Source organism: Carassius auratus, chromosome 20 (genome assembly GCF_003368295.1).
Source record: "Carassius auratus strain Wakin chromosome 20, ASM336829v1, whole genome shotgun sequence".
NCBI classification, from domain to species: Eukaryota; Metazoa; Chordata; class Actinopteri; order Cypriniformes; family Cyprinidae; genus Carassius; species Carassius auratus.
In genome coordinates this window covers 681,350-697,131 of record NC_039262.1, presented here as the reverse complement: position 1 = coordinate 697,131, position 15,782 = coordinate 681,350, and the positions used below count along the sequence as shown (strand labels likewise).

At 33.3% G+C, this 15,782-nt stretch overlaps 1 protein-coding gene across 1 annotated transcript; it reads right to left on the bottom strand.

Moving 5' to 3' along the window:
• Nucleotides 1-942: 942 nt before the first annotated feature.
• Nucleotides 943-1,804, bottom strand: LOC113037785 (C-C motif chemokine 4 homolog). Its single transcript, XM_026195133.1, has 3 exons — nucleotides 1,641-1,804; nucleotides 1,340-1,451; nucleotides 943-1,236 (listed from the first exon to the last, which is right to left on the bottom strand). The coding sequence occupies exons 1-3, from the start codon at nucleotides 1,708-1,710 to the stop codon at nucleotides 1,125-1,127; spliced, it is 294 nt and encodes a 97-aa protein (XP_026050918.1). The 5' UTR covers nucleotides 1,711-1,804; the 3' UTR covers nucleotides 943-1,124.
• Nucleotides 1,805-15,782: the final 13,978 nt, after the last annotated feature.

Genomic DNA, 15,782 nt, shown 5'->3' with positions numbered 1-15,782 from the left:
GACAGTGGCATTGCCTCATGTAGGAGTTAAATAGAAGGTAATAATAACCTTAATATTACAGTTGAAATAACCCATGTCTCACCCCCATATCTATTTGTCTTTTCATACAGAACATATAAAGTTTCATTTCCATGCTATGGAATAATTTCTCTATTCACGAACGCACTAAGCATTATCAGTATTGCTTACATAAAAAAATATATTTTTTTTTATCGTGACACAGTGCTCTCTTACGAAAGTCCATCCGATCTTTTAAGCCAAAAATCATTAGGATATTAAGTAAACATCATGAAGATATTTTGTAAAATTCCTACATAAATATATCAAACCTTAATTTTTTATTAGTAATATGCTTTACTAAGAATTTATTTGGACAACTTCAAAGGCAACTTTCTCAGTATTTAGATTTTTTTGCACCCTCAGATTCCAGATTTTCAAATAGTATCTCTGCCAAATATTGTCCGATCCTAATAAACCATGCATTAATGGAAAGCTTTCATATTATGTATAAATCTCAATTTTAAAAACCTGACTGGTTTTGTGATCCAGGGTCACATATATGAATGTATGTGTGTGTATATATATATATATATATATATATATATATATATATATATATATATATATATATATATATATATATATATATATATATATATATATATATATGTATATATATATATATATATATATGTATATGTATATATATATATATATATATGTATATGTATATATATATATATATATATGTATATATATATATATATATATATATATGTATATATATATATATATTATAATAGGGACTAGCGCTATTATTATAAGCAATATTGGTATTCATGTTTCTAGTGCAATTGTTGATTATTAAAAATTGGTTCTTTAAATTTCAATGTATCATTTTATTATTTATATATTTTTTCCTTCAAAAAAGAGCAACATTGATGTCTTTCCATAATCTTTATTTTGCATATAGTAAAGTAGAAAAAAAAACAGCCTTAAAAAATACACAGCCTTCTTAATTGATTAACAAATATACATATTATTACTTTTAAATAAAAGCAGCTTAAAATCAGTTTGAAAATGGTTTAATTCAATACTTTGAAAAGTGAAGAGCCGTTCACATCTTATTCACTGTCCATATCCTTCATGTTTCGAGCATCCACCAAGTTCATCAGTCTCTGAACCCATTTATTTGACGGGTTTGCGCAGATCTCTTTTGGAGCTTTTGTGATGAAACTGAAATTTCAAAGAGAAGATGGTTCATGATTTTACATAACTCATTCACTTTAATTAATTCACTTTAATTCATTTTAATTAAGACATTACAAAAAATACTTACATGACACCACTCCTGTGGCATTCAAGATGTGTAGTATGATAACTATCAACCTGCTTTAATGGGATTCTTACATTGGAAAATGAAAAGCAGCACTTGTTGGGACCTTGGCTGACTGCAGGAAAAAAAAAAAATCATTTTTAAAAAAAACACTTAATATATATCAACATATGAATGGGATACATTTAAAAATCAAGAAAACACTTAAGAAATAATTAGTAGAAATGCATTACTAATGCATTAAATTATTAATAGTCTATCGTTTGTCTAAAAATAAAATTCAAGAGATAAAGAAAAGACGTACATTCACTCTGAGCCAGTGAGCAGAAAGCGAAGAGCACAAGACAGGCGATGAAGATGCAGTGGGATCTCATGTTTGGGTCTGTAGTTGGTCGCTTATTAGATCTTGATGTGCTCGTCGCTTTATCGGTGGCTGATAGCTTCGGAGATGATCACCGCACTGATGCAGTCCGCTTTATAAAGGGGTGAGCTTGTACTTTCCATTCTACAGACCTATAGGGGTTCAGTCCGACAAGGAACAAGTGACATCACATGCACGGGGGAAAACCATAATGTGGCCTGCAGAGGTAGTACTTCCTGTTGTACCCTTCCCCAATTCTGTGAATCTTCTCTAAATCGCTGACACAGGTTATCAGGAAAATGTAGTCAATTTGAGTTTGCCATATTTTGTTTCTCATTTCTTTTCCATCCAAAATCCACAGAAAACGTATTTACATTTATTATGGCCCCTCATAAGGACCCCCATGTACAAATGACCTGTCTTACATCAGCATTTTGAGGTTGCATCTTCTCAAGAACATGCTCAAAGCTCTCAAGTGTAATGCAATGCAAGAAAAGTACCTTTCTGCAAATGCACGGTGGAAAATGAGTCTGGGGCTCAATGCAGGAAATGGTAAGCTCTACTTATCGTTCAAGGAGGAAAAGTGGTTGAACTGAAAGTGTTTTTTGTGGTTAACAGATCTGCACACAGTGTGATCCGAATGCAGATAGTATCAGCAATTACACACTGAATTTATACCACATAAATAATGCCTTATCATGTTTCATTATCATGTTAAAAATATATTAAATCACAGACATATTAAAATAACTACTTACTGAGTAACATTTATGATCTTTCTTTTCAGAAAATTCCTTAGTTATTAAATTGTTCCTTTCCTACCTTTTGTTTTTCCACTTACTCTATTTTGGGCTGCACGTGTCAGGTCATTGTTCCTCTGTATCCACTGGAGTGTCTGACCATTACAGCACCTCCTCGGACACCACTGCACTTGTTTTTTAAGTAGACCTGTTTAAAACACACATGACTATGAAGTCAGATATTTCAACATCAGTACTTCCATTCTTAGGCTCAAACTTGCCTCTATAACAATCATTTCTCAGTGTCAAATCTAAGATCTTAAGATCTTACTTTATATAATTAGTGTGTTTTAAACATGACTGCCACCACAACAACATACACACCATTTTGTTACTCATATTTAGTGATATGATTAATGAAACTTGTTTTGTGTCAGCATTATATTTAGAATCGTTACATCCTGTTCTTAGTGTTGTTCTTGATGCTTACGGCATAAACTTTGGTTTTCATTTGTACTCTTGACTTCCTGCAAAGCCAGTGTTTACTCAAAGGTACATGCTTCTTTTTGTAATTCTTCAAAATAATAATAATAATAATAATAATAATAATAATTGAATCACCTTTATGTTCATATTGATTTTAGTGTATGGACAAAAATAGTTTTTTTTTTTCTCTTCAAAATATCTTTAAAAAATCTTCTTTAATGTTTTACAGAAAGTCATACAGTTTAGGAAGGACATGAGGGTGAGTAAATGATGGCAGTTTTATTTTTGGATGAACTATGCCTTTAAATTATTTTTTATAATCAAATCTCTGAAGAAAAGGACTCTAAATATATTATAAAATATCAACACACCAAAGCCAAAACAAAATACAAATATTTCATATATTTCTGTATAGCAAATAGTTACCAGTTTCTAAATGGGCCAAGCTGGATTTTCTGTAGTATTTAAACTCTAAATCTATTTATGTAGACAGATATATCAATAGATAAATAGATGAATATATATGATTATGAAGTTGAGGCTTCAGCTGTCTTTGACTCATGCACAGAGAGGAGTGGGTTTTTGCAAAAGTAAGATATGAAACCACACAGCTCCAGATAGAACCACAGAGAGAGGTCATGTTGATGAGAACATCATATTTTTCCCTTTCAACCCCACGTTAACTGGGTACTAAAATGCCAATCATTTCTCATCTTTATATAAATACAATTTGTATATTACAAACATGTACATGTATTCAGATAAATAATAATATTTATAACTTCTGCTACTAATATAATTGTTATGATTATTTCATCTACACACTGTAAAAAGTGATAACATGCATTAATGCTATGGCTAACCTTAAAAAATTACTTTCAGTAAATTGAATATTATAATATATATATGTGTGTGTGTGTGTGTGTGTGTGTAAACACACATACATTTTTACTTGACATATAATATAATATAATATAATATAAAATAATATAATATAATATAATATAATATAATATAATATAATATAATATAATATAATATAATATAATATAATATAATATAATATAATATAATATAATATAATATAATACATAGGGCTGGTAAGGGATTACAATTTTTCATCTAATTAATTACATGGTGATGGTGATTAATTAACTGAATTAATCGCACATCAAATTTGGAGAAATTACTCCTAAAAGATAATTTAAAGTCATCAAACAGGCATTACAAAAAGTAAGTTCAGCAAGAAATATTTTGTGTGGTAAAATGTATTACATATAGCCAACTCTTTTGGACCATGTGAGTATGGTTGGGTGAACTATAACTTTAATAATATATTTTCTTAATTGTATTTTTATTACTATAAAAATATGAAATTATTTCTTTAATGAAATGATACTCTAAAATTAAATAATAAACTAAAACTTCCAGTAGGTGGTAGTAAATGTCTTAATGATTAAGTCCTCGAGTCATTTATTCATTCGTTTGGTTCAAATGGCTGATTCATATTATGTGAGTGAAGTAAAGGTTTCTTTTTGAATGGTTCATTGAATCATTAGACTTGTTCGACTTGAAGCAGGTCATCTCCATCAGACCGATTGGTGTGTGACATCAAAGTAACGCAAGAGCTTATGGCGCTTTTCCATTACCAGTAACAGCTCAACTCGACTCGATCTTGCTCGCATTTTCGCTCCGTTTTCCATTGCAGATGGAATCCTCCACAAAAGTACCTGGTCGTCATTGTGATGCCACAGGAAACTGCCGTGATGTAATCTTCTATGCGACACACACCCGCTACACACATACACAGGACAATGGAGGAAATCGAGTGTATGAATGAAATACTTCTTTGTTTGTTCACAGCGTATACTTCCGATTTGCCATAATAGTAATGGGTATATCACGCAATCTCTGGCCAAACTATTTAAAAATGGCGGGGTGATTCAGGATACTCTGTCTGACGTGTGCAATGATGATGCAGTAAATAGTGACGATTCTCTCTGACCAATCAGCAGTCTGCCGTGTTTTCACGTCACATTTTAGTATCGCCTCAGCTCGCTCAGAACCTCGCCGTAGGTGATACGAAAAAAAAATATCTGGAAGCAGGTAAAAGTTTTACACAGTTGGAAAACCAAACAAAGGTGAATCCAGTTGAGGCAAGCTGGTACTGTGTAGTGGAAAAGCGTCATTAGAGAGCAGATGACTCCTTGTGCTCTCGCGGCACTTTGATGTCAAACACCGATCGGTCTGTGCTGCGCCACTTCAAAGCCAACGCATAGGCCAATGGTTCAACGCGCCAAATGGTTGACCAAATTCGTTCAAAACGTGGATTAAGAAATGAAATGCCGCTGTGGGATGAACTGTTCTGCCTTTACTTTATCTTCTGATTGGCAAAATTGAGGTAAACAGACAATAATTTGTGTCTAAAATAACACAATATTAAATTCTTTATGAACTGTTGTGTAAGATGAGTATCACATTTGCACTAGTGTGATCTTGCATTTAGCCTACTGCTTGTGTGATATTTCACAACTATGTATTGTAAATATGAGACACAATCTCAAACGGGCGTTTTGCCCTATATCTTGGATTTTAGGGACATTTTCTAGGCTCCATCATGCAGTAAATTGTTGCCCTGCCTCACGTTAGTAATCAATTGACTGTATGAAATGGCAGATGATCCACATAGGTCTTGGACGGGGAAAGTGGGTCAAATGCATTAATAATTTTAACGCGTTATTTTTCTCCATAATTAATCTAATTAACGCGTTAAATTACCAGCCCTAATAATATAACATAATATAATCAGATTTCTCACATACGTGTTTTTATAAATAATGATCAATCAAATGAAACTGCTTTCCATCCTGGTCCTGCAGCTTAAAGCTCAAAACTTTGCCGTCTCTTTTTGGACGCACTATTAGCTTTGATCTTTGGAGAGCTGGTGTACTGTGTGCCACCAGAATATTTTACATTTTTCTGATACTACTTGTCTAAAGACCTTGTAAAAAAATAAACCATGAACCTTTTGATCTTACTCACAAATGAGCAGCCTGTAACATCAAAACCAGATGTCAGGATATCTTGTAGCAATAAAATAAGTAGCTTCGCTGGCTTCAATCATGGAGCCATGTACGAGGCAGTTCAAGGGACGAGCCACTAAGCAGCACTATTGCGTGTGAAATCATTTGCCTTCCTCAAATCTCTGGTTATGAGCTCTGTGCTCTGTCCTCTGTGTCAAACATAAACATAGCCACTGAATCAATCACTTTTGATGAAATAGCTCTGTCTAAAAAAAAAAAACCTCCTACATATCCTGTCATGCTCACATGCTATTTTTCTCTTTACACAGGATACAAGAAGCTGATAAAAGGCCTAGAAAAACAGGAATATGTACCTTTCTAAAAAGTACTGTCTGTATTTTTGACTTTCCTCAACCCTTTCCTTATCTATTTACGTAATATCTGTTGTCAGAAACCCTGTGCTGTCTTAGGAATGTCATTCTTCATTAATTGGATGCTGTTCATCATTGTTATCAATTGAGCAAGAACCTGCACCGCTGTTTGAAACAGACTCATTCTAAACAAAACCCTGTGAACCTAACCTTATCATACATTGAAAGAAGGCAACTCAATTTAAATGGCATTCCAGAAAAGTCAACCATATCTCGAAACTTTAAATAAACCATTTACATTGTTGCATAATAGTTGATGATAAAAATGTAAATGGATATTATCACTATGACAAACAACTGGATTGATATAAAAGAAAGGAAACCTCTAGTCACCCATAAAATGGCATACAGTATTATTGTAGTGTTATTTACTATACTGTTACATTATTAATATTTTTTTTATATATTTTTAGTTTATATTTTATATATTTATTTTTAGTATTAATTTTATTTTAAATTTGAGTGATTTTGTAATTATTTTAGATTTTTACACTTTTCATTTTTTTTAAATAAATTTTAGCTTTACCTAAAATATGGAAAACACCTTTGAATACTATTAGTTTTAATTAAAAACACCACCACTGACAAGTGAGAATATGCCGTAATATGGCACATTTTCTGATCACCTCAGGCAAATGATGTGGTTGTGGTTTTGTTTCTATGAAACATCCTCATTTTCAAACACAAAATAAGTAAAAAAATTAAGTTTTGTTAAAAAACAATACAAATAAAAACCCCCATTTTGTTTCATGAGAGTGGTAGAAATTGCCAAACAAAGACAACTGTGCTTGAATTCAAAAGGAGAGGAGAAGGTAAACAACTCCATAAGAGGTGTTTTGTCTACGAATGCCAATGTTGACTGAATCAGTGGCCAAATGTGCACTGAATTTCTTGGATTATCACACTGAAAAAAACATAGACGAATAGCTGTTTGGATTGGTTGACTAGTAACATTGGGAAGAAAAACTACAGTAACCACTGTCTTCATGGAACACACACTATAATCCTTAGTCTCTTCATGTGATGCATATTAGGTCCGGTGTGGCCATGCATGCCAAAAAAAAAAAAAAAAAAAAAAATTCTTAACAAATGTGTTTCAAAACAAACTTAATGACAAAACAAACATTATTTTACAACTGGTAAAATGAAAACTCTTTCATTATTTACTCTTTGTGTGTGTTCTGCAAATAAAATAATGCCATGTTTGTTTAGAATGTCATGAGGGTGAGTAAATTATAAAACAATCAACATTTTTTGAGAGAAGTATTCACAGTTAAAAGCAAACCATGTCCAAACACACAAATCAGTGTCTTGAAACTCTCCTGATATGGGGCAGGGGCTCTGACCCAGGAGAGCACAGCTGAGTTTGGGAAAATTCCTCATGAGACAAGAATCTCAAAAAGATCTAAACAAACTCTAAGAACAGCACCAGAAGACTTTTTAAAATGTATTTTGACAGGATGATCACTAAAGCAACCCAAATGTATTATTTGCTTTACATAAAGAATGGTAGATAAAGAAATGACTTTCAATTTCAAAATGTGTTTTTGTGTCAACAACTACAACAGCTATGTGTCTAGTTATTGGCTTTTAGAGGTTACATCCTGTTACATTGAAAGTACTCAGAGTACAGCAGCAATGGCTCATAATTCTTTCCACCACACCCATGAGATTGTTTTTTCTTCTCAACGAAACATATTTGTAATATTTTTCTTGATCTGTGCCTCATACGTTCATCACCTCATCAGTTTTCTCAAGCTGTAAATCTGCCAAATGAAAAATCACATGTTGAACTTTGCCCAAACACATGGGACTTTTGCGATCATCTTCGTTCCATCCTCCGCACATGCCCTCACCTCAAAGGTCAAAGGTCATTCTTTCAGCGCATTACATCTCTGTGTGAGCGCAGCAATAAAATGGCACTTCTAGTAGAAATTCCTCTTTGACATTTCGTGGAAGAAGGGCTTTGGTGCATCAACAGTGTTTTGGTTGGCTGTAGAAGGAAGACGACATTTTCTTAAACAGATTTTCACTCAAACTGACATGCAAAGAAGTGATGGGTAAGGCTGTGCCTGGTACAGTTATATAGTTTTAAAAAGATCAAATATGACATGTAAACAGAAGTCTTACTTTTCTAAGCGATCAGACCATTTTTGGCTTGTGAACGAAAAATTCACAAAGGCTTGCATTGACGGGGGGAACTTGAACCATACAGTACCATACAGGGACGGACAAAACAAAATAAATAATCTATATGTGTTTGTGCGCGAAACTTTCATATATTCTAGATATATTACATGTAAAGTAAAATATATAAAAAGTTTTTATTTTTTTTATTTTATTGATTAGAGCTTACAGCTCATGAAAGTCAAAAATCCAGTATCTCAAAATATTAGAATAAAAAAAAATATTTCCTAAGATCAATAAAAAATAAATAAATAAATAAAGGATTTGCAAAACAGAAAGTTCAAGTTCTTTAAAGCATTTTCATTTATGCACTCAATACTTGGTTGGGGTTCCTTTAGCACAAACTCCAGCATCAGTGAGTTGTGGCATGGAAGTGATCAGTCTGTGGCACTCCTGAGGCAATATTGAGCCTTCAGCTCGTCTGTATTGTTGGATCATCTATTTCTTGTCTTTCACTTAAAAATATCCCATAGATTCCATTTGGGCTTCCGGTCAGGCATGTTGGCTGGCCAATCAAGCACAGAAATATCATGGACAGCAAACCACTTGGAAGTAGTTTTGGCACTATGGGCAGGTGCTAAAGTCCTGGAGGAAAAGAAAATCAGCATCTCCATAAAGCTTGTCAGCAGATGGAAGCATAAAGTGCCCCAAAATCTCCTGGTAGATTGTAGAAACACAATGGACCAACAACAGCAGACGTCATGGCACCCCAAATCATCACTGACTTCAGAAACTTCACACTGGACTCCAAGCAGCTTGGATTCTGTGCCTCCCCAGTCTTCCTCCAGACCTTGATTTCCAAATAAAATGCAAAATTTACTTTTATCTGAAAAGAGGTCTTTAGACCACTGACCAACAATCCAGTTCTTTTTTTTCCTTAGCCCAGGTAAGATGCTTCTGAAATTGTTTTTTTTTTTCTTTCAGAAATGGCTTGGTAGCACTTTCCTGAAGATGTCTGAGTGTGGTGACTCCAGCTTCAGTCCACTTCTTGTGAAGCTCTCCAAAGTGTTTGAATGGGCTTTGCTTGACAGTATTCTTAAGCTTGCGATCATTCCTGTTGCTTGTGAACCTTTTCCTACCCAATTTTTTCCTTCCAGTCAACTTTGTATTTACTATGCTTAGATACAGCACTCTGTGAACAGCCACGGCTTTTCAGTAATGACCTTCTTTGACTTAACCTGTTTGTGGAGGGTGTCAATGATTGTTTTCTGGACCATTGCCAAGTCAGCAGTTTTCCCCATTAATTGTGGTTTCAAAGAATATAATAAATGGGATAATCAAGTGTAAATATTAAAATATTTTGAAAAAGATATATTTTAAAAGATACTGGATTTTTTTCTTTCATGGGCTGTAAGCTGTAATCATCAAAAAAAAAAAAAAACACTTTTGAAATGTAACTTTTTCATGATATTCAAATTTCTGAGATGCACCTGTGTGTATATATATATATATATATATATATATATATATATATATATATATATATATATATATATATATATATATATATATATATATATATTATACTGAAAGCAATTGAAATAATATCACATTGTAAATATGACAATATAAAGAAAGTGATAAAATGTCCAGGCTAGAAGACACTGCGTAAAAGTTATAAAAACCCTGCTGTGTAGGCTTTACAACAACAGAGTCAAACAATTGCCATGAGGCCACAAACTATCATCCGTGATAATCCCTACTACAGGAAGTGTGCAGAAATGCATCAAAACAAACTAGACCTCTGTGATAAATATGAATGGACCATTGTGACATCTCATCACGAGTGGGTTGGGTTCTACATTTGGCCAAGACATACAGGACAGTGCCCTTGTGTGTCCTTCACCGATGCTAGGAAGAGAAGTTCAAGACTTGGCCATGGCTGAACAAAGTTCCTCCACTCTGTCCACAGGGATATTGCTCCCAGCCCACTCGCAGAGATAGATTTCTACTGCATCCTGTTTTTACTGCTAAACACTGAAAACAACTACATACAGTATGCAACCAAAGATATCACAATGTCAGACTGTACGTACACAAGTAACTTTACATGGAAAGAAGGTATTTTGGGTTACTTATAACTGTGTGCTCTGGAATGAACAGCAGATCCAACTAAAATAATATAATAAATTTTTACATTTATTTTACAAATGTATGCCAAAATTAATTGACTTATTGATTAATTAATTTGACTTTATTGAGTTGGCATCACTCAACTCTAAAACAATCGATATTTGGTATTATTATGATAACAGGGGAAACATTAAACAGAAAATCCTTTCAGCATCTTTAAAGGTGAAGTATGCAGTTTCTGCGCTACTAGTGTCACCTAGTGGAACTACAAAAATAAAGCACATTTTCAAACAACCTTTACAAATGTCCCTTATATTTACACTTAATATGCGAATATTATCTTTACAATATCTTAATATTTTATATCTGGCTTGATAATAAAGAGCTAACATGTTTGGAAAAAGACAGTAAAGAGCTAACGTGTGGCATAAACTTAAGCTCAGATTACCTGTCCAAAAGAAACTCAGCAATTTCCATGTTTCAATTGATCAAATTCCTCCATCTTGTAAAAGCACCTCAAGCATTTACCATTGTTTTACTCCGTTCTCTACCTATGTGTATTTTTGTAAGTCTACATACAGTATTTTAGCTTGTAACCAAATCTTATTTCCGCCCCATGTTAGCCTGGTTCCCACACTGGATAAACACCCTCTGGCTCAGTCTGATACAGAAGCCACGCCCCAATTCTCGCTATTGGTCAAGCATGAATGATAGACTATCTGATCTGACTGCTCCACAGTCAGGGAGGCCCACTGTTGTGTACACTTTTGAGGTAGATAAACCCATGCATACTTATAGTAGTGAATGAACATTAAACTGGATTAATTTAAGAGAATATATTTTGACACACAATGTCTTACAAACTTCACATTTTAATCTTTAAACGTTACTCAAAGCATTACATGTGCTACTCTTAGTCGTGCAATAGGGGGAGACAAGTTTTCACAAACTCACACTGTTTTTGTTTCACCATTTTATTGTTTCACCATTTTTGTTAAGAATGATGCAAACCATTTTTGTTTTTAAATCAAACCAAAACAGACCATCCTCAACAAACAGATAATCTCCAATAAACATTCAGTCCAACTGTCAGTGCACACAGCTGCAAATAGGCCTAGATGTTTTTGTGCTTCTAATCTACACTGAATACTATACAAAATTTGGGTGTTCAACTCAGCTTGGATATGTTAATCATGTTTGCAGCATACTAATAGGCATTCTCCTCACATACTTGAGAGTGTCTTCAGGTCTGAGAGCTGAGTAACACACTCATGAGGCCTCGTGGCCTGGGTTCAGAGCTCCTTTGCATTTCTATCAGCCAGCTCATCTTCAGCTCTGTCAAGCAAGGGCTCTCCACGTCTGAAACAATTAGCAATGTGATGTGAGCTTTCATGAGTGCAACAGCCTAACCTTGACACCCGTGACACAGTCTTTCAGTTCGGCAAAAGGGAAATGTGAACAGCACTTTCTAAGAAAAGAGTATTCTTTGATGTGCCATTGCATTAATGAAAATGATTAGATAAGTTAATCTATTGCAAAACTATGTCTGAACCTGATAAGCAAATAAGGTAACATGGCGATTTAGAAAAACAAACAAAAAACGGTTTTCACAGTTTTTTTTGTAAAAGCGTATTGTGGACTGTATTCATGCATGCAGCTCAACTATTCAACCTTGAATTTATTTAATTGACATATAGGTTTATCAGCATCTATAAACCAGCATTTGGTCCCAAGCAAGCTAGAACCTGTCAATCTGCACATTTTTTATTTGCAACCCTGTTACCTATTGTGCAATAGCCAGAATTTCAGTAAATTTCAACAATTTTGTACCTACTTTTACTCATATCATATTCCTATTTCTCTCTAGATTTTATTTATTCAATACAAACAATCTATTTACCAATAGAAAATAAGGCCTAAACTGCAGCTTGGAATTTGTTCATACTTTTACATACCCGTAAGTGGATTCTGGTTTCACACCCGATGACCCTGCAAAAACATGCACATGTTTTCCATTCCTCTACTTATTTTTCTCTCCTGTGTAAAACAGTTTAGAATGTGATAATTTGACTTGACAGATCAAAATTTGTTTGGTTGCCAACAAGATACGTGGAACCAGTTGCATAATGTAGAATAATTGGGAACAGAAGTTAGAGCTGTATTGTCTCATCTTTATGATATCTTTCACTATCTGTGTTCAGAATCCGAGGACTCTGAAATTGTGTATTTCATATTTTTCCCATTTATTTCTGGAAATGTCAATCTGTATTAACTGTAAAGGCTATTCTACTGAACCCTTTTCTTTTGATTATTTGTTTTTTTTATTTTTATGAATGTTAGGGATTCACTTTGTAAAATCGTATCTATATGTGAGAACCTCGCACATGCCAATCATTCTTTCACATACAGCAGACATACTGTACAGGACACGTGTGAGCCCCCAGCCAGCTGTGATGGAGCGCTGCTCTTCCTGAGGGATTTGTCTAGAGCGCCGGATGTTTGGGAGCTTTCGATTTCATAAAAATCTTCCTCTTCCTCTCAAGGTTCAACATGGGAAGGACTCAAGGTCAGGGTATGAACAACCCTAAAATGTATTTAGTTATTTTTTTATAAAAACATTTTTTTTTGTATTATAAATTGAGTGACTTATAAAAAAGACTGCTGATTTGATTTTACATACATTTCCATTTTAAGTTGTTTAGAAAAAGCAACGAAAACATTCTTTCATGTATTTTTTCTACAAAAGACTTCTTGTAAGAATTTCTGCTGTCAAAATATGCAGGCCTTCACTTTGTAATTCCATAACCCTTCATTTTTTCATCTTGACCTATTCATTTGTGGCTTTCCTTGAGTGTTTCAGGTCATTGTCTTGTTATTTCTATGTCCACTTGTGGTTCAGCCTCAGCTTTTAGACAGATAGTTTAACATTCCCCTCAACTACTTTCTGATTCCGTGTGGGATTCAGGGTTGACTCAGTGATGGCAGGCTGGCCAGACCCTGAGGCACAACAGCAGCCCAAAACCATAATGCTTCCACCACCAAGCATTACAGATGGTCCGAGGTGCTGCTGGCCAAAGGCAATCCTTGTTCTTTGCCAAACATGTCAGGGTTTGTTGCCAGCAAGCTCTAACTCTGTCTCATCTGTGTACAACACATTGTTGCAACACTCCTTAGATGTTTTCTGGCAAACATGCCTGGTGAATCTGCAGTATAAATCCTGTAGCCTCATAGGTTTCCTGAACACTTCCAGCTAAATGTTACTGATCAGATCCTGATGGGTAACCAGTGGTATAAAATACTCTCAAATTTTCTGTATTGCAAACATTTAAGTGTGTGTGTGTGTGTGTGTGTGTGTATCTGTGTGTGTGTGTGTGTATATATTACACATTTTTTGTAATGTAATCTGATACATTTTGGATTACATTTAGATTACATTTGTGCTAACCCTTATTTGATATCACATATACTGAATTACTTACAAAACACTAATACTAATGATCCTTGCTCTTAGTGTTTGCTAGTAACACTGAATATAACAAAATCACATCTTATGATTTTAAAGCATATTTACTTACAATTAAATTAAGTAACATTAATTTAACATTACAAAAACCAATATTGAAAAACATGAAATTCACAGCAATATCACTGCTAGGTCAAATATTTAATCTAAATAAAAAAATACTAGAAGTATATAACTGTATGTGTATATGACTGTATCAATAAAAAACACCAAACAATAATTACACTGCAAACAAGAATTCAGAAAAAAAACTAAATTCACACAGCAATGACATTTCTATCCATCCCAAAACATGTTACAACACAAGTGCATAGTAACAATGAAGAAAGAGAAACAATAACAAAATGACGAAAAATTTATATTAAAGACGATGAAACTCACAACAATAAAATTGCCTATATATATATATATATATATATATATATATATATATATATATATATATATATATATATATATATATATATATATATATATATATATATATATATATATATATATTAAAGACCAATTTCAGGTCAAATATTTTATCTCAAAACACTTGAAGTCCATAAGGTAGTAACAATGAAGAACAATCAACAATATATTAAAGAACATGAAATTATCCGTTAGCCTACTACCCAGCTCTGTATATAAAATTTTATAGAAATGATATAGCAATTTTTTTTATTCAAGGACCAAATAAATTTATCAAATGTATGACTGAAAATGTTACAAAGAGATTTCAGTTTTAAAATGTCCTTTGAGTAAAAAAACTACTTTGCCATCACAAGAATTAATTACACTTTAAAATATATTAAAATTGAAAACCGTTATTTTAAATAATAATTTTACAAAATGTTACTGTTTTTATTGTATTTTTGATCAAATAATGCAGTCTAATATGCATAAGAGATTTTTCCAAATCATGTAGTGGATGTCATTTTCAGGATTGCGTTTTGAAGATTAAAAAGTTTACAAAATGAAGAAAAATGATAAATGTTAATATCATATAAAAAAAAAAATTATACACCCCTGTATCTTATCCTGAAGTAAGCATGTTCCATCAGTGGACAGACTATTCCGTGACCGGTAGTGAGGAAAAGTCAGGTGTTCCCTGCTTATCATATCCTGCTGTCAAGAAAAGGACCAGATGAGAATCCACCCTGTGCTTGCGTTTCCTAGGACATACAGTACATGATGCAACAAACAGGAAGTCATCACTCATGCAGACCGCCCTGTTAATGCAGGACAAAGATCTGCTGAAAACATTATGTCCCGTCTCCACTGGGACTGCAGATATGCATAACAGATAATGTTTTTTTTTTCATTCTGTACATCAATCTGGCATGTCTTTCCCATTTCTAGACAATGGAAAAATTGGAAGGGAATAAGGGAAAATTATTACTGCGGATACTGTACAATTGTTTTATTTTTATTTTTTGTAAATTATCATTCTGAACTGTCATAATGAATAATTGCATGAAAATTGCACTTTTTAAAATCAGTCAATAATAAAAAAAACTTTTTAATACATAAAAACCTCTGATACGTCTGATATAAAAAACCTCTGAAAATGTCACCATAGATTTTGTTTAAAAATCACAACCACACACACACACGCATTTTTTTTTAAGAGCAAG